The sequence below is a fragment of the Delphinus delphis genome, chromosome 10, assembly GCF_949987515.2.
Source record: "Delphinus delphis chromosome 10, mDelDel1.2, whole genome shotgun sequence".
NCBI classification, from domain to species: domain Eukaryota; kingdom Metazoa; phylum Chordata; class Mammalia; order Artiodactyla; family Delphinidae; genus Delphinus; species Delphinus delphis.
The window spans coordinates 99,213,196-99,238,046 of NC_082692.2; the positions used below are offsets into that span (position 1 = coordinate 99,213,196).

A 24,851-nucleotide genomic window follows, 5' to 3' on the forward strand; every position below is an offset into this window, starting at 1 on the left:
AAGAGGCCAGTGCATGGGCCCAGGCAAGGAGTGCCACTTGCTTAGACAGGAACCATAACGGTGGAAATGGAGAGAAGAGGGACGCTTTGGAGACGGGTGTGGAAGCAGGATCTGCAGGATGTAGTCAACCAGAGGAAAGTGTCACGAATGTCTTTTGGGGTTTCCACCAGAGGAAACGGAAGATGAACAGTTGAGGAATGCCAGGAAAGAAAATGAGGTCTAAAACTTGGGGTGGGAATGGAGATTTTGAAGAAGAGCAAAATCTTTGGATTTTGCCCAGGAGAGGGCTAAGGAATTCCTTAAGTGGGAGGCGAGGCTTGGCGGGAACAGCTGAGGCCGGGTTTGAGAAAGGGGCCTAGGGAAGGTTTGGGTGGGTAGGAGTATTTGGGATTAAGGTGCGCAGCGGAGAGGCGGGAACTTGGCCTCGGGAGGGGTGCGGTAATTCTAGGCCGTGAGAAGCCGCTAAGAAATGCAGTTGGAGAAAGGGGCAGACCCATAGGAACTAATAGTCGGCACCCGGGATAAAACCCGCAGGACTGGGAGGCTAGCCAGGACCCGCCCAGGAGGTTTGAAAATGCCGGATTAGGAGTGCCCGAGATTGGGGGTCGACCCAGCCTCACCCCTGGGGCGGAACCAATTGTGACGGCAGCGAGGTTTGCTGCCGGCGCTACAAAAGTGCCGCACGGGGACGACGGCGTGCGCCGGCGTGACGCGGCCGCGCGGGATGGGCAGGGCCGAGGCCTAGGCGGCGACGAGAGCGAGAGGCCGCGGCGGGACGGCGGCTCTTCCACCCGACCGCCATGAGCACCAAGCAGGTCACTTGCAGGTCAGTGCGAGGCCCCGCAGGTCTTTCCCCGGGTGCGACCCAGTCCTGCGTCAGGGAAACAAGCCGGAGCGGGGTCGTGGAAAGTGGCTCCCGGTTCGGGGTCCGGCTTCCGCAGGCGAGGCGGGCGCGGCGGCCGAAGCCTGGGGCCCGGCGGCAGGAGCCTGGGACCCGGCGGTGCGTGGCCGAGCCTCGTGGCGACATCTGGACGAAGCCAGCGCGGGCGGCTGGAAGGAAGGACTGCTGGTGGGGTCCTGGGGGCCGGGCCAGGAGGGTTTAGCTGGAAAAGGTGATTTGGAGTTGCGTAAAGGGGCACCAGGAGGTGGTTTACAGATGGAGATACCACGCAGGTGTAGGCTGTTAATCGTTGGTGAGGGCCTCAAAGAAGCTGGGGCCCCGAAAGCGGCCTTGGTTTCCTAAGAGTTTGGAGAATTCCGATGCAGCGTAAACTTGCAGAGTTAGCGAGTTAAGAATTGCTGTGTGGAAAATAGCATTTACTGGAAGTTTGTTCATTGCCCCGCCTATTCCCAAGTCATTTATACTCGTCACCAGTCTTCAGTACTAGGCAGACGTTATTCCTATTTTGCATTGCAGGAATCTCAGGCTAACGGAGGTTGAGATTCTCATCTTACTAAGAGACCCATTTCCGTGGAGAAATACAACATTAATGGGTGGCTGGTTGTAGAAAATTCAAAGCCAGGTGGCTGCACTGCTCCTGTTAAATACAAATAACTTGATGAGTAACACCCTCATTCCTTGCTAAGCGTGTGGCTTGAAGGTACTGGGATCCTAGTCTTATTGGACCTGGAAAGTACAATTTTTCTTTTCATAATTGGTTTAAGTCTGTGTGGGAAACATTGATTAGGGGGGAAAAAAACCAGCCCACAGTTGTATGGTTTGATTGTGTAATGAGCAGTTTATTTAATTATCATCTGTGTTGTTACTTTTTTTCATTAGTATGAATAGTTGAGACAGTGTAATGTAAAAAGTTTCCTGTTAGCATTAGTCTACATTAACTGTTCAGTCAGTTTATGCAAGGCCTAGGTGACGTATATTTAGCAGTTGTCAGAAACTTGCACGTAAGTGTCTATAGAAAAGAATTTTACTAGGTTATTTGTAATAGAAGGTCTTTTGTGAAGAGCTTTGTGTATGTTTATTTTTATTTGTATAAAGTTCCCCCTGTTGGAGCAATATTCTTAGTCATTGTGGACTGTATAACAAATTTTGGTTACTGCTCCTAAGATGCGGCCACATAATGGTGCACGTTTATATGATGCTTTGTAATTGAACCTCAACTCTGTGTGGTAATCTAATTTTACAGATAAGGAAACCTTATGCTCAGGCTTGAACCTTGCCCCTAATTCACATCTAACTGCAGGAGCAAAAATGTAAATCAGGATCATCTTGGGTTTTCTCCTTCTATACTAGGAGATGGCCTGACCTAAAAGCTTTAATTCTGTTTTTCCCAAATAGGGGTGTCCTGCAGGAATTTGGTGCAGAGAAACTAGAGTGGGTTGGAACGTTGGGAAGGAATCAATTCTGTTTAAGTACTAACTGTTGTTCGTTGCAGGGGTTTGCAGTGTGCTGGGTGCTCTTTGAGGTTCTTTACAGCCGTGTCACATGTAATCCAGCAACATGCACCATTCCACAGATCATAAAACCAAGCCTTGGCATTGAAGTGACTTGCCAAGGTTATTCAGCTTCCAGGTGGCAGATATGTGGCATCAGAATTTATGCTCTTGTAGACCCTATGGCTCCCAGATAAGTTTCGGAAATGCTAAATTAAAGTTTCTTTACTACAGGAATTTTCAAAGCTTTTAATATGGTCATATGAAAGGAAAACTCAGCCAAAACCATAAGGAAAATAAAGGTTACTTGCAAAGAGATGTGAAGGAGTTGGGCCTCACAAGGGCTGCCTCGCCAAATAAAAAACAGAACACATATTTAAACAGGAAAAACGACCATATTACCAAGCGTACCAGGTTTACGTTAGTGTGCTCGCGATGGGAAAGCTTTTCTCACTTGATTATCTTATTCACTGAAGTCATATCTCCACACATTGGTAACTTACATGAAATGATCCAGGTATGATTTATTTGGGGGACCAGATCTAAACTGAGTGGTCTGCTGTTTTTGGTTTATGTCAGGGTGCAAACTGTTTTTGGTTTGTTTTCCTTGCTGTGGGGTGTGATATACTTGCTTATTCTGAATGTCAGCTGGACAGGGAGTTTGTTTTGCTTCCATTCTAATACGAATTATTTCTCTCAGAGAGATGGATGTGAAATGTTAGGATTCCGAGACTTAATGACAAAGACACTGCATATTTATTGCCTGGAATGCAAGAATGGCCCCTCACACAGTTGTGCTATCAGTCAGCTCCCCTGATTTCTTGACACTCCACTCTATCCAGAATTTCAATCTGGGGATCCTTTTTTGCTGATTCTTTTTCCAAACCATCTCCCTAAGTCTTCCAGTCTGTTTTCAAAGCCCTGGTGCAGGCCTTTATTATTGCTTGGTAACCAGTTTGTTTGTCCTCCTCCTCAGTGTGATAGAGGTCCCTTTGTTTTATAATCAGTAGTACAAAACCTAGAATTACAGTTTCCTGAGAGTCGGGCCTAGAGCTTTTGACTCACTGAAAGTCACAAAATATGGGGCATCTTGTGGCCAGTGAGTGGTAGGAGAAGCTTGAGCTCCAGACTTGGGCAGTTCTGGATTCTGATTCTGGTATCACAGTCTCTTTATCTGTAAAATTGGGATAGTAATGCCTAACCAGCAGCGTTGGTTAAGAGATTAGATAACAACGACTAACCATCCTAAGAGCATTTCTGGTGTGTTAGGCTAAGCACTGACATGCAGTCTGTGAAGTACAGCTATATCATATTACAGATGGGGAAAAGGTCTGGAGATTTAATTAATTTGCTCAAGGTCACGGGAAGCTCTCTGACCTCAGAGTCTTCCTTTACCCACTACACTGTACTTTATTTCATCCCCACCTCTTATCAGTTATTTCAAGCCTACTACCGTGCCTCGCATTAGCTGTGTCCCCCTTGATGGACCTTTTGTCACAAGCGGTACGGCCATAGAATTTAAGTCTGTGAAATTATGTGCGAAAACAGAAAGGAAGGTGACACTGAGAATGCAAATTACCCATATACCTGGAAACGGTTTGCAAAAGTGTTGCTAGAGGCAGGTACCGTTGAAAGACCTGCAAGAAACCAGATTGATTCTGTTTGGTTCAGCCGTCAGGCACAGCGAGAGCTGCTGGCAGTTCTGTGGCCAGTAGTGAACCTCATATCCTTTGCAGCATATAATAGCCACACCATCTGAAACGGTCTTTGGGGTCACCCAGGATAACAGATGACTTTGGAGTGTCCCCTAGAAAGAATCTCCCTGCTCTGAGTCTCCAGCCATGCACTTCCCCCCTCATACTAGCAACAGCCCACACTCCTCCCCAGCTCCTGTCTCAGTCTTCTCTCTAGGAAGATATAAGGGATGGTTTGGCCATAGGGAAGGGTGAGCAGTTGGAAATTTATTACAGGGTGTAACATGAAAAGGGCCTGGATTCAGTTTAGTATAACCTAGATGCTGAGGAATCGCTATAAGCGGATGACAGAGATGCCCCGAAGGACAGGCAGGATGCGCTCAGGGAAGTTTTGTGTTTGTCACTGGGGAGTGGAAATGGTGACATATGCTACAAAAATAGGGCTGGCTGGCTCTACCTCTTATAACACTTGTTTCACACCCACCTTTGTTGAAGGCAGTGATGGTGGCCTAGAAGTTATTTTTGAACCTGTTAAGATTTCAGCTCAGTGACTTACAGAAGTAAAATGGCTTGCATGAAGTCACCAGCTTATAAGTGACAAAACTAGAAGCTTTAGGTGGTGGTTAAATATTTTGGATTTTTGATGGGAAAGATAGTGCAGTTTGGAAGGCAAGTTTTCTGAATAGGACTTCCTCTTGCATGCCTGGTTAACAGGTGGTATCTGGTAGAGAAGCTGTGGTAGTCTCTTACCCTGATTCTTCCAGGAAATCTTGTCTAGTTCTCCAAAAGAAATTATTAAATGAAGTATTTGTTAGATCTCTCTTTTGTGAACCTGTTTATGTAACCAGTGTGAACCTGTTCTCTTCCACTCTTTGTGAGTTTACTAATCCTGATCATCGGATTTGGCTCTTGGCACTGATTTTATTTTTTTTATTCTTTTACTTTTATACCTTCAAAGATTACCATACTTGAGGATGATTGGAACAATGTCACAGTGTTGAGTAGCATTTCTCAAGAATTATTACCAGACTGCTTAGAAGCGTCATAAACTTTCGTGTCCAGGATCCCAAGACCACCCCTGCAGCTAGTGATTGGCTAGAATGACCCATGGGACTAGCGCATAGTCGTACTCAAGGCTAAGATTTATCACAGTGAGTAGTAAGGAGTCACAGATGGATCACAAGGGAGAAGGACTCAGGCGGCATCTGGAGGAGCCCATGTGCAGGCTTCCTGCCCTCACTTCCTCCCATAAAGGGTCACAGCACACTCTTCCTCCCGCAGCAGAAATGCAGCAGCAACATGTGCCCAGGGAAGCCCACTAGAGATCCAGTGCCCTGGACGGTCACCCTCTGCCCAGCATGTACCCAAACCAGGCTCCCAGAAGGAAAGCAGATGTTCAGCGTAAACCACATTGTACACAGTGTAGGCACAGTGAGCCACTTTGATCACTTAGAGACAGTTTATATCAGTGTAGGGAACTGTTTACCAGCCAAGTCCCAGGTGCTATAAGCAGGGCCTTGCCTCGTAAGCAGGCTCAGACCTGCTCTATTAACTCTGCTGCATACTTTTTAAATCAGTGTTGTGACAAGATTCTTTTCATATAGGCCTTTTTTTTTAAGTTTCTAACAAGAATACCCTTCGTTTGCCAGATTCTGAGCCTTTTTTCTTTCTTTTTAAGTAAATCTACAGCAGCCTTATAGCAAGTTACTACACAATCTCTGATTTAGTGGAAGACTCCCAGTGGGTGTTGCCTGGGAAAAGCATAACTGACCATCTAGAAAAGACCCTATAGGACGCCACCTTAGTATGGTCACTTACATCACAGGTCCAGTCATCTTTGTAGGCTCAGAAATTTGATTCTGTTGGTGTATTTAGAGATGGCTCATGCTACCCAGACTCAGTAGACACTGACATACAAAGTAGAATACCCTTTTAACATTTCCCGGGAGAAAAGAAATTGTCAGGTGGGCCTGGTCAGCACTTCTGCTTTTGGGGAGATAGACAGGTGGAGAAAATTAGAAGTGTGCTTAGGGAGCAAGGAGGGATGGAAGGGCCTCCAGCTCAGCAGCCTCCCAGGCCCATTGTAGGGCCGAGGTACAGCGTGAATTGCCACCTGTGTTCTCTGGTACCCTTTCTCTGGGAAGGACAGTCCGGGCCTTCTGACCTTCCTTAGAGTCCACTCCCTTTCCCAACGTTTGAACGTTGTCAGTAGTTCTCCAGTTCCAGGCACAACCACATAATTGGTTAGGTTTAGGCTTTCTGTGTTCAGTCGCATTTGGTGATGTTCCAGCTGCGTCTTCCTCAAGTTATTCCCAGGCTTTTTTCCCCCCCTTGATGTATACTTGATGTACAATATTATGTAAGTTACAGGTGTACAATATAGTGATTCATAGTTGTTAAAGATTATACTCCATTTATATTTCTTATAGAATATTGGCTATATTCCCCATGTCATACAGTATATCCTTGTAGCTCATTTTATACCTAATAGTTTGTTCTACTTAACCCCCTACCCCTATATTGCCCCTCCCCCCTTCCCTCTTCCTACTGGTAACCACTGGTTTGTTCTCTGTATCTGTGAGTCGGCTTCTTTTTTGTTACATTCACTAGTTTGTTATATTTTTTAGATTCCACATATAAGTGATAACATACAGTATTTGTCAGACTTATTTCACATAATGCCTTCCAAGTTCATCTATGTTGCTCCAGACGGCAAGATTTCATTCTTTTTACTGGCTGAGTAGTAGTCCGTTGTATATACGTATACCACATCTTCTTTATCCATTCCTCTGTTGATGGACATTTAGGTTGCTTCCACATCTTGGAAATTGTAAATAATATTGCTGTGAACATTGGGGTGCGTGCATCTTTTCAGATTAGTGTTTTGCATGTATCTTTTCAAATTAGTGTTTTGGAGGTTTTTTTATATACCCAGGAGTGGAATTGCTGGGTCACATGGTGGTTCTTTTTAGTTAGTTGGGAAACGTATGTACTGTTTTCCACAGTGGCTGCACCATTCTACATTCCCACCAACAGTGTAGGAGGGGTCCCTTTTCTCCACACCCTCACCAGCGTTTGTTATTTGTGTTCTTTTTTATGATAGCTATTCTGACAGGTGTGAAGTGATCTCTCACTGTGGTTTTGGTTTGCATTTCCCTGATGATTACTGATGTTGAGCATCTTTTCATGTGCATGTTGGCCAGCTGCATGTCCTCTTTGGAAAAATGTCTATTCAGGTTTTTTGCCCATCTTTTTTAATCAGGTGGTTTGGTTTTTTTGATGTTGAGTTGTATGAGCTGTTTATATATTTCGGATATTAACCCCTTACCAAATCATTTGCAAATATTTTCTCCCCTTCAGTAGGTTGTCTTTTCATTTTGTCGATGGTTTCCTTTGCTGTGCAGAAGCTTTTATGTTTAGTTTGTTTATTTTTTATTTTATTTCCTTTGCTTTAGGGGACAGATCCAAAAAAATATTGCTATGATTGATGTCAAAGAGTGTTCAGCCTATGTTTTCCTCTAGGAGTTTTATGGTTTCCAGTCTTAAATTTACGTCTTTAATCCATTTCGAGTTTATTTTTGTGTGTGGTGTTAACCGGATGTTCCCAACCATGTGTTCAAGAGCCCCAGCTCTCTTGGGTCAGGGGCCCCAAGTTGGGAAGCACTATACCATGGAGCTGCCAAGAGAGCACACTGTGGGCTGGAGCGGTGGGAAGGTTTCTTGGTCCAGCCAGGACTCGTGCTGGTCATGAAGGAAGGCGGGTTATCACAGTTAAGTACAGTGAAAGATGGGGTACAGTGTTGCAGAAAGGGGCCACGGTATGGACAGAGGCAGACTGCCAGGAAAATCAGTTTTGGTGGGAAAAGGTCAGGGCTGTCTTGGGAAGACCAGAGCTGGGGTCCCCTACTCAGCAATTAGATCTTCTCTAAGTCATCACACCTCTCTGAGCCTCAGCTTTCCTGTCTGCATCATGGGTATAGAGCTAATATTCCTCAGAGTAGTATCAGGATTAAGTGAGATAAAGAAGTAAAAGTGCTAGACAGAGTACTGATGGTACTGCTTGTTGGAGCTGTTGTATTTTTCCTCATTTCATGGATTTCTGATAACATACTTGTTCAGAGGGAGGGAGGGCCCTCCTTGCCCCGAAGTCTTCATTCAAAAGGTATGTGTTATCCCTTGCTAAAAAGATAAACTGTCACAGCCATACGGGAGAGGGGAGAAATGAGTGAAACCAGAGTGCTTGGGAGTTGATAAGGTGAAAGCTGGTGTGGAAACATCTTGGGAGTTACCCTGCCACTGTCTGCTTTTGTGTATGTTTGAGACTTTCCATAGTATATTTTTTAAGTTAAAACATGGGTTCACAGATAAAGCCCCTTTACAGAGCAACCTCCTGACGGGCTCCTCTCACCTACACTTCCAGCCTCTCCAGTCTGTCTTCGCCCTACAGCTCCAGTGGCCTTTCTGCAAGAGGCCTAGGAAGGGGGTTTCGTGTGTCTCAGGGCTTGACTTGGGCCCCTTGTCCCTTATTGGGAGGCGCACTCATCACTATTCCAGCTGCCCCAGTCAGGCCTGATCCTCCATCTGTCTCAGCAGGCCTGCCGCACCCTCGTGGGGCCTCGCTTCCCTGCCTTTCTGTGTGTTTCTGGCACATACTCCTCCCGCCCATCGGCACCCGGGCATTCTGTAGAGTGCTTGGCTAGGCGCCCCCTGGGCCAGCTCCCCCTTCTCTCTGCCTCGGTCCATGGACTGTGACTCCTCAGCCCGCTGCGTGCATTGTGATAAGGCCCAGGTCCCTCTTGTAACTAACTGTCAGCTTAATCGGCAGCGTATTTTTACTAAACTAATAAGAGCTGAACTTTGGGGGTACCCACTGTGAGATAGGTATTGTACTGAGCATTTATGTGGTTTTTTTTAAACCATACTCTCTCCAGCATTCGATACTTATCGTAATTTTTTTTTAATAAATTTATTTATTTTTGGCTGCGTTGGGTCTTTGTTGCTATGCGCGGGCTTTTCTCTAGTTGCAGCGAGCGGGGGCTACTCTTCGTTGCAGTGCACGGGCTTCTCACTGCGGTGGCTTCTCGTTGCGGAGCACGGGCTATAGGCACGCAGGCTTCAGTAGGTGGCTTGCGGGCTCAGTACTTGTGGCACACGGGCTTAGTTGCTCCGTGGCATGTGTGATCTTCCCGGACCAGGGCTCGAACCGGTGTCCCCTGCATTGGCAGGCGGATTCTTAACCACTGCGCCACCAGGGAAGCCCTTCATAATCTTTTAAAACTAAAGCAACCATTTACTATTACAAAAGCAGTATATGTTCATGGTAGAAATACTAGAAAGTACAGATCAACAAAAATAAGAAAATACCATGGGGGAAGGGTAAGCTGGGACAAAGTGAGAGAGTGGCGTGGACATATATACACTACCAATGTAAAATAGATAGCTAGTGGGAAGCAGCCGCATAGCACAGGGAGATCAGCTCGGTAGTTTGTGACCACCTAAAGGGGTGGGATAGGGAGGGTGGGAGGGAGACGCAAGAGGGAGGGGATATGGGGATATATGTATATGTATAACTTATTCACTTTGTTAAAAAGCAGAAACTAACACACCATTGTAAAGCATTTATACTCCAATAAAGGTGTTTAAAAAAAAAAAAACACCATATGCCTTACCCTCAAGGATTGCCACTCGTAAAAAGGCTATTGTCGGGCTTCCCTGGTGGCGCAGTGGTTGAGAGTCCGCCTGCCAATGCAGGTCCCCGGTCCGGGAAGATCCCACATGCCGCGGAGAGGCTGGGCCCATGAGCCATGGCCGCTGAGCCTGCGCGTCCCGAGCCTGTGCTCCGCGATGGGAGAGGCCACAACAGTGGGAGGCCCGCGTACCGCAAAAAAAAAAAAAAAAAAAAGGCTATTGTCTGTCTTTTCACATTGTTAAAATGCAGATGTGTGCATGTGTGTAGTTAGTGTTTACCAAAATGAGAGCATACTCTATGTGCTGTTTTAAAATTTTTTAATTGTGGTAAAATGTGCATAACATAAATGTACCCTCTTAACCATTTTTAAGTGTTCAGTTCAGGAGTAGTAAGGACATTCACACTGTTGTGCAGCCATCACCACCATCCAGCTCCAGAGCTCTTTTCATCTTCCCAACCTAAAACTGTGTCCCCTTTAAACACTAACTCCTCATTCTGCCTCCCCCAACCCAACAACACCCATTCTCCTCCCTCTCTCTGTGAATTTGACTATTCTAAGCACCTCTCATAAGTGGAATCACACAGTGCTGTCTTTCTGTGTCAGGCTTCCGTCAGTTGGCATAACATCTTCAAGGTTCATCCCTGTTGTAGCACAAGTCAGACTTTCCTTCCTTTTTAAGGCTGAGTAATATTCCATTGTATCTGTAGACCACATTTTGTTTATCCATTCATCTTCTGATGGACACTTGGATTGTTTTCACCTTTTGGCTACTGTGAATAATGCGCTCTGAACAGGGGTGTACAAATACTTGAATTCTTGCTTTCAGTTCTTCTGTGTATATACCCAAGAGTGGAATTGCTCAATCATGTGGTAATTCTATTTTTAATTTTTTGAGGAACCGTTTTACTGTTTTACATAGCGGTTACACCATTTTACTGTATATTCTGTTATCTAATATGCTTTTCTCAGTTAATTATCTTCAACTTTCCATGTCAATAAATTACCTGATACCTAGTCCGTACTCAGATTTCCCCATTTGTCCCACAAATGTTTCTTACAGCTGGTTTGTCCAAACCAGAATATAATCCAGGGCCAAATATTGCATTGGTTATTACATACCTTATATTCTGTCTACTCATCTAGTGCAGTTTCCTCCTTTTAAAATTTTCTTCTTTTAACAGCTTTATTGAAGTATAATTTACATACCATATGTAGGGACTGTGTCTATACGTAGCCTATATAGGCTGTATAATCTTTATAAGGACCATTCTGTTCCTATAGATTTGCCCCTTTTTTAACACTACTTATAAATGGATTCATACAACATGTGGTCTTTTGTGTCTGACTTATTTCACTTACTGTAGTGTGTTTGCATCTCATCCTTGTAGCATGTATCATTATTCCTTCCTTTTTATTGCCAAATAATATCCCGTTGTATGGATATATTACATTTTGTTTATCCGTTCACCAGTTGATGGAATTGTCAGTTTTCACTTTTTGACTATTATGAATAATGTTGCTATGAACATTCATGTATTATACATGTATTTGTGTGAACATATGTTTTCATTTCTCTTGGGTAAACACCTAGGACTGGAATTGTTGAGTCATATGGTAAATTTATGTTTAAGTTTTTAAGAAACCACCAAATCATTTTCCAGACCCAGGCCCCCTCCCCTTATTTTTTTCCATGACGCTTCGTTGGTAAAGAGATCTGGCCCACCTGCTGCCTCTTCTTTTGTATTTATCTGGTTGCTTCCTCATGAGGTCTTCTAGCTTGTTCCCAATCCCCTGTATTTCCTATAAACTAGAAGTTAGATCTGAAGTTTTGTTGGATTCAAGTTAAATGTTTTTGACTAGGATACATGGCAGGTTATGTTGTATATTTCATTCATATTGGGTAACATCAGCAGACATGTAATGTTTGAGGTTTTTTGTTTTTCCATATAGATACTGGGTCCAGCATCATTTGTTGAATTACCTTGACACGTTTATCAAAAGTTAATTGACCGTGCATGTGTGATTCTATTGACAAGCTTTTTCTTTTTCTTTTTTTTTTTTTTTTTTTTTTCTTGCGGTATGCGGGCCTCTCACTGTTGTGGCCTCTCCGGTTGCGGAGCACAGGCTCCGGACGCGCAGGCTCAGCAGCCATGGCTCACGTGCGCAGCCGCTCCACGGTATGTGGGATCTTCCCGGACCGGGGCACGAACCTGTGTCCCCTGCATCGGCAGGCGGACTCTCAACCACTGCGCCACCAGGGAAGCCCCCGTTATCCTTTTTAAATATAGCAGTGTGTATATGTCAGTCCCAAACTCCCTAACTATTCCTTCCCTCCACCCTTCCCCCCTGGTAACCGTAAGTTCGTTCTCTAAGTCTGTGAGTTGTTTTGTTTTGTAAATACGTTCATTTGTATCATTTCTTTTTAGATTCCACATATAAGCCATATCATGTGATATTTCTCTTTCCCTGTCTGACTTCACTCATTGTGACAATCTCTAGGTCCATCCATGTTGCTGCAAATGGCATTATTTCATTCTTTTTTATGGCTGAGTAATGTTCCATTGTATATATGTACCACATCTTCTTAATCCATTCCTCTGTTGATGAACATTCAGGTCGCTTCCGTGTCTTGGCTATTGTAAACAGTGCTGCAATGAACACTGGGGTGCATGTATCCTTTCGGACCATGTTTTTCTCCAGATATATGCCCAGGAGTGGGATTGCAGGGTCATATGGTAGCTCTGTTTTTAGTTTTTTAAGGAACCTCCATGCTGTTCTCCATTAGTGGCTGCACAAATTTACATTCCTACCTACAGTGCAAGAGGGTTCCCTTCTCTCCACACCCTCTCAAGCATTTATTGTTCGTGGATTTTTTGATGATAGCCTGTCATAGCTGGTTTTAAAGTCCTTGTCTGCTGAGTCCATCATCTGTCATTCCTGTTAATTGACTAATTTTTCTCCTGGCTATGGGTCACATTTTCCTGCTTTTTGGTATGTCTAGTAATTTTTGATTGGATGCCAAACATTGTGAGTATTTTTGAGCATTTGGATTTTTTGGTCTTCCTTCAAAGAATGTTAAAGTTTGTTTTAGTTGACAGTAAGTTATTTGCTATCAGCTAGATCGTTTTGAAGCTTGTTTTTAAAAAAAAAAAAAAGAAAATGTTTATTAGGGCAGGTCTAAAATCTCTTTATTTGGGGACTTGTTTACCCTTAATGCCAAGGCATGTCCCTCTACAGTTTCCTCTGAGTATTCAGCCAGGCCTCTCTGCTCTGGCTGGACAGAACTAGAATGCCTCCCAGTTGTTCTTTCAGGGCCAGAATTGGACAGCTTAGTGGAACATTCTTATATGTGTCTCCTGGTGCTCCACTATCTTTTTTGAGCCTCACCACAGTTTATAGTAGAGTAGGCAGTGTAATTTTTGTTTTATAGGTAAAGGTAGGAAGGCCCAGGGAAGTTGGTTTTGTGACTTGCTTACATGTGGCACAGCTAGATCTTGAGCCCAGGTCTCTGACTCCTTTACAGCCATACCCTTTAAAATCCATGAGAACAGAGCAGTCTTTCAGTGTGCATTTTCTCAATCATGAGGCTCACATTTTACGTATGTGGCCTATCTTAAATCAAGAGGATATATCTTAAGACAAATGCGTGGGATCATTTTTCTTCCAGAAAAGCTGTCATTGAAATAGATGTGGTGAATCTAAAATCACTGTCTTGGGCTTCCCTGGTGGTGCAGTGGTTGAGAGTCCGCCTGCCGATGCAGGGGACACGGGTTCGTGCCCCAGTCCGGGAAGATCCCACATGCCGCAGAGCGGCTGGGCCCGTGAGCCATGGCCGCTGAGCCTCCGTGTCCGGAGCCTGTGCTCCACAACAGGAGAAGCCACAACAGTGAGAGGCCCGCATACCGCAACAACAACAAAAGTTTTATGCCTCTGCTTGTCTCATCAGGTATTTTATGCATGGTGTGTGTCGGGAAGGAAACCAGTGCCTGTTCTCACATGACTTGGCAAACAGCAAGCCATCTACCATCTGCAAATACTACCAGAAGGGCTGTTGCGCCTACGGAACTCGTTGCAGGCAAGCACCCGCTTCTATCGCCAGCTGTTACACTGAGTTCACTACCTTCACGGATTTAAATCCTGGGTCTTGATGATGGGAAAACTTTAGTTTAAAAGTAATGTTACAAAAATAATTTTGAAACCTCAAATTTAGTACCATAAAAATTTTAATTTTTCAGAGTCACTTTTCATGTCTATTCTTATGAGTCTATAGTTATAAATTTGCCCTCAGAGTATACATAAGATTTTCTATCTTGCCTTTTTTTAACATGTCATAAGCTCCTTCCAGCGCTGCTACTTTATGTCTTACCTGTAATTTTATAATTCTTCATAATGTTGACGTACCATCATTTTATTAACTATCCCTGTATTAGATACTTAAGGGGCTTCCAGTTTTTTGCTATGAGTGCAGTGAACATTTATGAGCATGTAGAATCATCCTTTTTTACTAACATCTGTAGGCAAGTTTTGTAACTTCTAGACAGGAGAAAATTCCAAAACCTGTTCCTGTGCTGTTGTAGTGAAGGGCTGATCTGCTTTCCTGGGCTGCAGAGCTCCCTTCAGTCCTTCCTCTGTGCTGCCTGGGATGTGGGAAGTTGGCCCACTCAGCCCTCCCCCTGCCAGTGGTCGCCCCCAAGAGACAGTCCAGGAGAAGCCAGTCAGTCAGCATCTCTAGAACCGTCGGGCTCTCTGTGTGTGGTCTGGGCAGTGCATCTGTCCCACCCAAGTCCCACAGGACACTTAAGTGGAGGTGATAGCAGTGTACTACTCACTCTGAATTGCCAGGTAATTCTTACTAATTGATAAGACTTTTATCAGTTAAAATACAGGGAACGATTGTCTCATTGTCCCCATCTACAGATGGAGCAGAAGGAGGGATGTTCCAGGTCTGGGGAATGCGGGAGGCATGTGCATGTGGTGTGTCCGTAATGCATCTGCTGTGTGTTTTGTTCAGGTACGATCACACGAGGCCCTCTGCTGCAGCTGGTGGGGCCATGGGCACTGTTCCCCACGGGGTGCCCTCCCTGGGTTTCCACAGTCCTCACCCTCCTTCCGACCTCACTGCATCAATCGTGAAAACTAACTTACACGAGCCCGGGAAACGTGAAAAGAGGACATTGGTACTTAGAGACCGAAGTGAGTGAGCAGAATCCTTCTGTTGCCTTTTTGAACAGCACTCTTGCTTTCCTTGGCCTTCTCTTGTCAAGGGGGCTCCTAACCTCACACCCAGAACAGTCCTGAGAACAGGCTACATCTGGCTGCAGAGCGTTCAGATGACGCATTAGGCCTCGTGTCCGTGGTGGAGCAGAGCGCCAGGTTTGCCTGGCAAAACATTGAAAGTGGCCTTTTTGTCACCATGTAACTGTCATCTGCATAGCGTGGTTGCCCAACTCTGAGAAGCACCAAGCTGTTCATTTCAAAGCTACATGTTTTGTTGAAGAGCACGTTTCACTGTTTGTCTTCTTGGTCAGTTCATAGTCTTAGTTCTTAGGCTGAGCCAGTTCCACCTTTGGAAATAGAATAGCATGTTCAGGTTTGGGGAGTGATCTGTACCCTGGAGCAGGGTTTGTGTGGGTAGAAGGCTACAAATCGTAGTTGTTTTTATTGGCTGGTCCTCACCAGGTGAAGGGGTTTCTACTTCTGGAAATTGTTCAGCATAAGATAGGCAGATCCCATCCTAAGCAAACAATAAATCCATTGCGTCAGATATATCCCCTCGGAAAATGTTAGAAGCATGATGGGTAGGCAGCAGCTCCCGTGTGAGAAGCGGGTGGGTGGCCGAAGGACAGTTTGACTCTGGCCTCAGGACCCAGAGACTTGCTCCAGATTTTCATTCTCCTTCACTTTAAAAACATTGGTAACTTTACTGGTAAAAAGGAAACCACTGTATTCTATTGACCTTATTCTGAATTCCTTTTGACTTATACTTTGTTTTTTTTTAAATTTTTTTTTTTAAGTGTAACTGGTCCATGTGTTGAGATTTCCATACTTGGCATTTTTAAAAAGGAACTTTAGTGTTATTTTATATAAATATATCATGGTCTGCTTTGCTATTTCCCTATGTTGCCAATTATGTTTTTTTGTTTTTTTATTATGATTCTAAGTAATATCACTCTGAACATTTTTTCTTTTATTTTTCCCCTCTTGGCCTGTTTTTTTCCATACATCCCAAGAGTGAAATTCCCAAAGTCAGGGTTAATTTGTCAGGTTTTGACTGAATGCTTACCAGAAAGGTTGGGCCAGTTTTCATATGTGTGTGTGTGTGTGTGTGTGTTTTATTTTAAGATCTCTCTGGCATGGCTGAAGAAAAGACTTGCCCAAGTGTGGTGAGTAATCCCGGAGGCTGCAGCAACCTGCAGAACAGCCCGGAGCTGAAGCCGCTTTCCTACCTAGAAGCAATCAGGAGTGGTCTCGACAGCTTGGAAGCTAGCAGTTCCTACAGCAGCGAACAGCAGCTGTGCCCCTACGCAGCTGCCGGGGAGTGCCGATTTGGGGATGCTTGTGTCTACCTGCATGGGGAAGTGTGTGAAATCTGTAGGTTACAAGTCCTGCACCCCTTCGACCCAGAGCAAAGGAAAGCTCACGAGAAGGTACAGTTGCAAGCCTTTACGGGAACTCTTTTTAAGGAATTTGAAGTGCACTAAGTAACAGAATCGGTATTTCTGTAAGCATCTTTCTGCCAGTAATACCTGCATTGTGTCCCTGGCCAGCCAGGCCGAGTTCTGGAGAATTTGAGGAGTTCGGTGTCGGAAGGGACCTTGCAGGTCATTAGGCTCCCGTGTTTGTGCGGGCTTCTGCTCAGCACAGAGCTGTGGAGGTTGTCTGAACCCTCTGCCGTCCCCCGGGGGGTGTTCAGGTGAGCACGGGTTAGCGCTTCCCTCCTCCCCAGGGACATGACATCCCGGTGCTGTGCTGTGGGTTCGGTTCATGTGTGCATCCACTGTGCGAGGGCCTGGGTCCTAGGTCCTTTGCATTGATTCTGGTGCCTGATGCGTGGTGCTGCGCAGGGGACATGCTCTGTTCACCTGCCTCCTGAGTGTGAAGGGATTCGTTCAGTAACTGGTTCTCGTAGGAAGAAGTGATGCTGCTGACCTCTGACCCTGGCCTGTCACCCTGATGTTTTAGATTAAGGGTTATTTGGCATTAACGGTGTTGGTGTTGGGAATGGCGGTACCCAGAGGGGCAAGGAGACCAGGGTCCCAGTCTTTGGGACCTCCTTGACCCCACAGTGGCCCTCTATTCTTCTTGGGCCTCTGGTCTCGGCTTTAAATTGGAAGTGACCATGGAGCAGTGCCGACAGGCAGGGGGTGACCCAGTGGAGGTCTTGAGAGAGCTTTGTGTCCCGAATGCAGGCCTGCCTGAAGCAGCCACAGTCCCCGTTCCTTCCCGATCCTGGTTGTACTGTGTGGCCGGCAGTCATTCTGGGCTCTCACCACTCCCCAGCCCAGAACCAAAGGTTTCCTTCCCCCCTCCCTGTACTTCAGATCTGCATGTCAACATTCGAACACGAGATGGAGAAGGCCTTTGCCTTCCAGGCGAGTCAGGACAAAGTGTGCAGCATCTGCATGGAGGTCATCCTCGAGAAAGCGTCAGCCTCAGAGCGGAGGTTCGGGATCCTTTCCAACTGCAACCACACGTATTGCCTGTCCTGCATCCGGCAGTGGAGGTGTGCCAAGCAGTTTGAGAACCCAATCATCAAGTAAGTGCAGCAGGGGTCTTACCTATAGAATCTGGGAGAAGGTTTGATTGGGGATTTTCTTCCATCCACAGGGAAGCCTTCCCTTGTCCTCCACAGGTGAGTGGTGAGTCCTTGAGCAAGGACTTGAGCAAGTCGCAGACCCTCCCTGAGCCCAACTGTCTTTTCCTTTAAAAAGGAAGGTGACAATTCCTGCCAGGCATTTAGGTTGTTGTGGGGACACTCAGCAGGGATCCTCTGTGTGAGAAGGCCCATTTGCCTCTGGCACAGTTACTGGTGGTCCGCCCGTAGGCCGATTGCCTTTTTTTCTTTAATCTGTAACGCAGGGCTTATTTGAGGACTAAATAGAATAGTGCATGTAACACATTTCACATAATGTCTGATACATGGGATGTACTCAGTGAGCCAACACAGGGTTTTATCCCCCAGTTTTATTGAGAGATAACTAACACATAACATCATAGGATTCTTAAATTCTGCAGTGGGGTGGGAGAAAAGCTAAGTCATAGTGAGAAGTTACCGTGTGCTGTGTACTGTCAGAAACTTCACGTACATTAAGTCGTAATTCTCTCAGAGACCCTCTGATCATCATTCTCATTTTATGTATAGGGAAACTCAGGTATGGTGAGGTCAAGTAACTTGCCTGAAGTCACACATTCGTGTGGTAAAATACAGCTTTATTGAGATAAAAATGTACAACTCAGGGCTTCCCTGGTGGCGCAGTGGTTGAGAGTCCGCCTGCCGATGCAGGGGACATGGGTGTGTGCCCTGGTCTGGGAAGATCCCACATGCCGCGGAGCGGCTGGGCCCGTGAGCCATGGCCGCTGAGCCTGCGCGTCCGGAGCCTGCGCTCCGCAACGGGAGAGGCCACAACAGTGAGAGGCCTGCGTACCACAAAAAAAAAAAAAAAAAGTACAATTCAGGGTTTTTTTAAATATATATATATTCTTAGTTGTGCAGCTGTTGTTACTATAGTCTAATTTTAGAACATTTTCATCATCTTAAAAAGAAACCTCTACCTACAGTCACTGCCTATTCATCCCTCTTTCCAGCCCCTGGCAACCACTAATCTCCTCTTTCTCTATGAATTTACCTGTTCTGGACATTTCATATAAATGGAATCATACAATATTGTGGCCTTTGTGTCTGGCTTCTTTCACTCAGCATGTTTTCAGAGTTCACCCATATTGTAGCATGGATCAGTACTCCATTCTTTTTTTTGCGGTACGCAGGCCTCTCACTGTTGTGGCCTCTCTCGTTGCAGAGCACAGGCTCCGGACATGCAGGCTCGGCGGCCATGGCTCACGGGCCCAGCTGCTCCGCGGCATGTGGGGTCTTCCCGGACCAGGGCATGAACCCGTGTCCCCTGCATCGGCAGGCGGACTCTCAACCACTGCGCCACCAGGGAAGCCCCTCCATTCTTTTTTAGTGACTATAAATAATATTCCATTGTATGGCTAGACCACATTTTGTTTATGCATTCATCAGTTGATGGACATTTGGGTTGTTTCCACCTTTTGGCTATTATGGCTAGTGTGCCTATGAACATTTGTTTATTTGTTTGAATACTATTTTCAGAACTTTTGGGTATACCCTTAGGAGTGGAGTTGCTGGGCATATGGGAACTGTGTTTAACATTCTGAGAAACTGCCAGACTGCCATCCATAGTGGCTGGACCATTTTACATCCCCATCAGCAACATAGGAGGATTCCAGTTTCTCCGTATTCTTGCCAGCACTTAGTTGGTCTTGATTTCTGATGTTAGCCATCCTTGCAGGTGTGAAGTGATACCTTAGTGTGGTTTTGATTTGCATTTCCCTGATAACTAATGGTACTGAACATCTTTTTCTGTGCTTATTGGCCATTTTGGAGAAATGCCTACTCAAATCCTTTCCCCATTTTAAAATTAGTTTGTCTTTTTTATTGTTGAGAAGAACATGTTTCAACAGTAAATTAGGTTAGAGGATTGCGTTTGTACCTTTTAGAATTCCGGGGTGGGAAAAACACCTGGAGCAGTCATGCATTTGACCACAAGGTTTAGTGGTGGAGTGGGCACAGGATTTGTAACTGAATCTCTCCCTTACTAACCTCATTCTTACTTCAGGTCTTGTCCAGAGTGCCGTGTGATATCAGAGTTTGTAATTCCAAGTGTGTACTGGGTAGAAGATCAGAATAAAAAGAACGAGTTGATTGAAGCTTTCAAACAGGGAATGGGGTAAGTGCTCTGCGCTCAAGCGTGATCTGGTGCGGGCCTGGCTCTTGTTTCCATCTTTGCTTCATGCAGGGCCTCCCCTGTGGGGAGGCCACTCAGTGTCTTTTCTCTCGGGCAGCATGCTGGGCTCTGGGGACACAGATATGAGCAAGCAAGGCTGTGGTGAAGTGGACTTGCTTAACGGTTTTTAAGCTGAGCGGTGTCCCTTAGAAATCCTGCTTGTAGTGCTAAGATAGCCTTTTTATCTCTGATCATTCGTTCAACAAATAGAGATGAAAGATCTGTCTGATAGGCCTTTTCTAGTTGCTGGAGATACAGTATTAAACAAACTAGACAAAAATCCCAGCCCTCACACAGTTCACATTCTACTGAAGGAAAAAAATAAGAATAATAAGAAACAAACAAGAAAATAGGAAAATGTTTATTATATGGTGGGGCTAAGGAGTGAAATAAGCCTGGGAATGGGGATAGGAAATGAGGGGATTGCAGTTTCCATGCTGGAGCCCAGAGGACACGTCAGTAAGGTGACCTGTGAGCAGAGACCTTGAGGAGGCAAGGCGGCGAGCCACGTCCATGTGACTGAGAAGAGCGCTCAAGAGGGACGGGGCTGTCACTGCAGAGAAAGCTCTGAGGCTGGAGCGTGTCTGCCTTGTTCGGAACAGCAAGGCGGAGCTGCAGGAGAGAAGCAGGTGGGGAGAACACTGGAGACGAGGACAGGGGGAGTGGGGTGAATTGTGTCGGGCTCTGTACATCATTGGATAGACTAGCTTTTTTATTCTGGCTGAGGTGGGCAGCCGTCATACGATTTTGACCAGAGGAGTGACATGATCTGATATATTCTGAAAGGATCACTGTGGCTGAACCACTGAGAATATATTCAAAGAGGAGGCAAAAGTGGAAATGGGGAGACCAGTCAGGCTGTTACAACAGTCCAGGCGAGATGTGGCAGTGGCTTGGACCAGGGTAGGAGGCATGGAGGTGATGGGAAGTGGTCAGATTCTGGACCTGTTTAGAAGAACTGGGATGGATTTGCTGATGCGTTGAGTACGGCGGAGGATTCAGATTTCACTTCCAGTGTTACTACTTGTCATTTCTTTGCTGCACTTCTATCTTTGTTGGCCAGTTTCCTCTTTCAGTTATCTGTTTTTGTAAAATGTCTTGTGGATGTATCACTGGGCAACAAGGAGGCAACACAGCTCCACTGAATAACAGATGCACAGTGACCAGTCACCGACAGATTTGGGAGGAGAGTTAAGATGGTCAGTCACTGACCATGGCGCACACGTGCTGTTTGTATGGTGGTTTGGACTGAAGAGCTGACAGTGTGTGCTTCACATGGTCACTCACAGTTGTGTGTTGTGGTGACAGAAATTTGAACCGTGTTGCTGGGGGACCAGTGGCACTTAACGAAACCATGGTGGATTCATTTCCTGTGTCTGCTGTAACATTACCACAGACTGGGTGCTCAAAACACCAGACATCTGTTCTTTCACACTTGTGGATGCTGGAAGTCCAAAATCCAGGTGTGGGCAAGGGTGGCTCCTCCTGGAGGCTCTGAGGGAGAATTTGTTCCAGGCCCCTCTCCTGGCTTCTGGGCACAGCGTAACTCCAGTCTCTGCCTTTGTCTGCTCTGTGTCTCTCTCTCCCCTCTGACTCGTGTAAGGGTCTCTGTAAGACCCTCCCATTAATCCAGGATGATCTCATCTTGAGATCCTTAACTCCATCAGCAAAGATCCTTTCTCCAAATAGAGTCACATTCACAGGTAGCAGGGCTTAGGATTTTGAGCTGTCTTTTGGGGGCCGCTATTCAACCCACCGTACATGGTGTATCAGTCTGTTCCAGATTAACAACAGACTGGGTGGCTTATAAACAGCAGGCATTTATTTCTCACAGTTCTGGAGGCTGGGAAGTCCAAGATCAAGGTGCCAGCATGGTCGGGTTCTAGTGAGGGCCAGCATCCTCTCACTGCGTCCTCACATGGTGGAAGGGGTGAAGGAGCTCACCGGCTCTCTTATAAGAACACTAATGCCATTCGTGAGGGCTCCACCCTCATGACTTAATCACCTGTCTCCTAATTCTATCCCACTGGACATTAGGATTTCAGTATATGAATTTTAGGGGGATCCAAACATTCAGACCATAGCACATGATCAGAACCTTGCAAAGCAAGGGCTGCCTGTTTACCCCGGTGGTTCTGTGCCCCTGCTGATGGATACCTCTGCTGTTTCTGCTGTGTTAGCTATTTAGAATATTGTTTAGAATTCCATTTTAACTTGCATCTTTTTAGCTTATCTTTTTTTTTAATGCTTTTTTCTTGGGATTACAATATACTCCTAATATTTTAGTCAGAATTAATGTTCCTGCTGCCTTATATAATATGCAGTTACTTCCTCATTACCATCTTTGTGCTACAGATATAATGCATATCATACATTAGAACTGCACAAGGTAATAATTTTTTATTATTTAGGTATAATTGACAAATAAAATTATGAAATACTTTAAAGTGTACATCATGGTAATTTGATATACATTGTGAAAGGAGTCCCCCATCTAGCTAATTAACACATCTATTGCCTCACAATTTTTTTTTCTACCGTCTTAGCAAATTTCAGTTGTACAATAGTGTTGTCAACCAGTCACTGTGTTTTATCTTTATTCATCTTAATAGGTGATAGTTTGCACCCTTGCCTCTTGCAACCACTTTTCTACTTTTTCTATGAGTTTTTTTTTTTTAGATTCCCACATAAAAGTGATGCCGTCCAGTATTTGTCTTTCTCTGACTTATTTCACTTAGCATAATGCCCTCAAGGTCCATCCATGTTGTCACAAGTGGCAGGATTTCCTTCTTTCTCGTGGCTGAATAATATTCCATTGTGTGTGTGTGTGTGTGTGTATATACACACAGACACATACCACATATTCTTTATCCATTCATCTGTTAAACAACTTGTTTTCATATCTTGGATATCATGAATAATGCTGCAGTGAACATGGGGGTGCAGGTATCTCTTCTAACAGGTGTGAGGTGATATCTAATTGTGGTTTTGATTTGCATTTCCCTGGTGATTAGTGAGATTGAGCATCTTTTTATGTGCCTGATGGCCATTTGTGTGTCTTCTTTGAAAAACTGTCTCTTCAGTTCCTCTGCCCATTAAATCTGATTGGGTTTTTTTTTTGCTACTGAGTTGTATGAGTTCTTTGTATATTTTGGATATTCACCCCTTATCAGATCTGTGACTTGCACATATTTTCTCCCATTCAGTAGGTTGTCTTTTCATTTTGTGATGGTTTCCTTTGTTCTGCAGAAGCTTTTTAGTTTCACGTGGTCCCTCTTGTTTATTTTTGCTTTTGTTGCCTTTGCTCTCAGTGTTAAATCCAAAAAATCATCTCCAAGACAGATGTCAGGGAGCTTGTTGCCTATGCTTTCATGTCTTACATTCAAGCCTTTAATCCACTTTGAGTTAATTTTTATGTGTGATACAAGATTGTGGTCCAGTTTCATACTTTTGCATGTGGCTGTCCAGTTTTCCCAGCACCATTTTTTGAAGAGACTGTCCTTTCCTCATTGCATATTCTTGGCTCCTTTGTTGTAAATTAATTGACCATATATGAACAGGTTTATTTATGGGCTTTCCATGGTGTTCTATTGATCTGTGTGTCTGGTTCAGTACCATACTGTTTTGATCACTATAGCTTTGTAAACTAATTTGAAATCAGGAAATGCGGTGCCTCCAGCTTTGTTCTTCTTAGGATTGCTTTAGCTGTTCAGGACTTTGTGGGTCTGTACAAATTTTAGGATTGTGAAAAATGCCATTGGAATTTTGGTAGAGATTGCTTGCTTTGGGTGGTATGGACATTTTAACAGAATTCTTCTAATCCGTATGCATGGAGTATCTTCCCATTTATGTGTTGTCTTTGATTTCATTCATCAGTGTCTTGCAGTTTTCAAGTGTATGACTCTTTAACCTCCTTGGTGTTTCTAGGTATTTTATTCTTTTTGATGCAGTTGTAAATGGTATTGTTTTCTTAATTTCTCTTTCTGATGATACTTCATTGGTAGTATATGAAAAAACAACTGATTTTTGTATATTGATTTTGTATCCTGCAACTTTACTGTAATGTATGGGATGTAATATTTACATGCATTAGAACCTCACAAGGTAATAATAACTTTTGCCTTAAAACTTGTCAGATATATAATATTTCCAATGCTCTGTCATTTGGTATGTAATTCCTTCCAATTGATACAGTTGCCCTTCAGCCTCAAGAACTGCCTTTAACATTTTTGCTGATCTGCTGGTGATGAGTTTGAAGGTTTTCTTTTTATCAGAAATAGGGGTTTTTTCCCCCCATTCTTGAAGGATATTTTCATTGAATTTATTGGTCTAATTGGTCTCATTCACATGTTTGCCGCCTCTTTCAATGAGTAAAATTCTGAGATAATAGTTTGGGGTTTTCCCCTCTCTTCTTTCAGCACTTTGCAAATGTCGTTCTTTGCAAATGTATAATCTGGCCTCTGTAGTTTCTGATAAGAAGTCATGTGTGATTCAGATTGTAGTATGTCATTTTTCTGGGTGTTTATCCTGGTTTTCAGCAGTTTGATACTTTGCCTAGGAGTGATTTTTTTCATATTTTACTGCTTGGTTTTCTCTGAATTTGTAAGTTTATATTATTCACCAAATTTAGAGAAAGTCTGGCCATTGTTTCATCACATTTTTTACTACACTGCTTTTCTTCTGGGATTCTAATTACAGGTGATAGACTTTTTTATATTGTCCTATAAGTTTCAGGCTCTGTTCTTTTTTTTCCTCCAGTCTTTTTTCCTCTCTGCACATGTTCTTGAACACATGTATAGTAGCTAATTTGAAATCCTTGTTATCTTGAAGTTAGACTCTGTTGATTGTCCTTTAAGAATGGGTCACATTTTACTGATTCTTCATTGAGTTGAGTCATTTTGGATTGTAACCTAGACACTGTAAATCCGACCTTGTAGAGACTCTGGATTCTGTTAGGTTCATTTATAAAATGTTAATGTTTTTGTTTTAATAGGCAGAGAAGTTGTTTCGACTCAAACTCTTGGGCAGCAGTTCAAATCTCAGTTCAGTTT

At 44.4% G+C, this 24,851-nt stretch overlaps 1 protein-coding gene across 2 annotated transcripts in view; it reads left to right on the forward strand.

Moving 5' to 3' along the window:
• Positions 1-676: 676 nt before the first annotated feature.
• The window catches only part of MKRN2 (makorin ring finger protein 2), a 28,475-nt gene continuing 4,300 nt past the window's right edge, over positions 677-24,851 (forward strand). For both annotated transcript variants that reach the window (XM_060023084.1, XM_060023085.1), the window contains exons 1-6: positions 677-826; positions 13,722-13,850; positions 14,787-14,968; positions 16,118-16,422; positions 17,317-17,531; positions 19,633-19,743. In XM_060023084.1, coding sequence (XP_059879067.1) covers positions 801-826; positions 13,722-13,850; positions 14,787-14,968; positions 16,118-16,422; positions 17,317-17,531; positions 19,633-19,743 — 968 coding nt within the window. In that variant the 5' untranslated portion in view covers positions 677-800. The remainder of the gene's footprint in view (positions 827-13,721; positions 13,851-14,786; positions 14,969-16,117; positions 16,423-17,316; positions 17,532-19,632; positions 19,744-24,851) is intronic.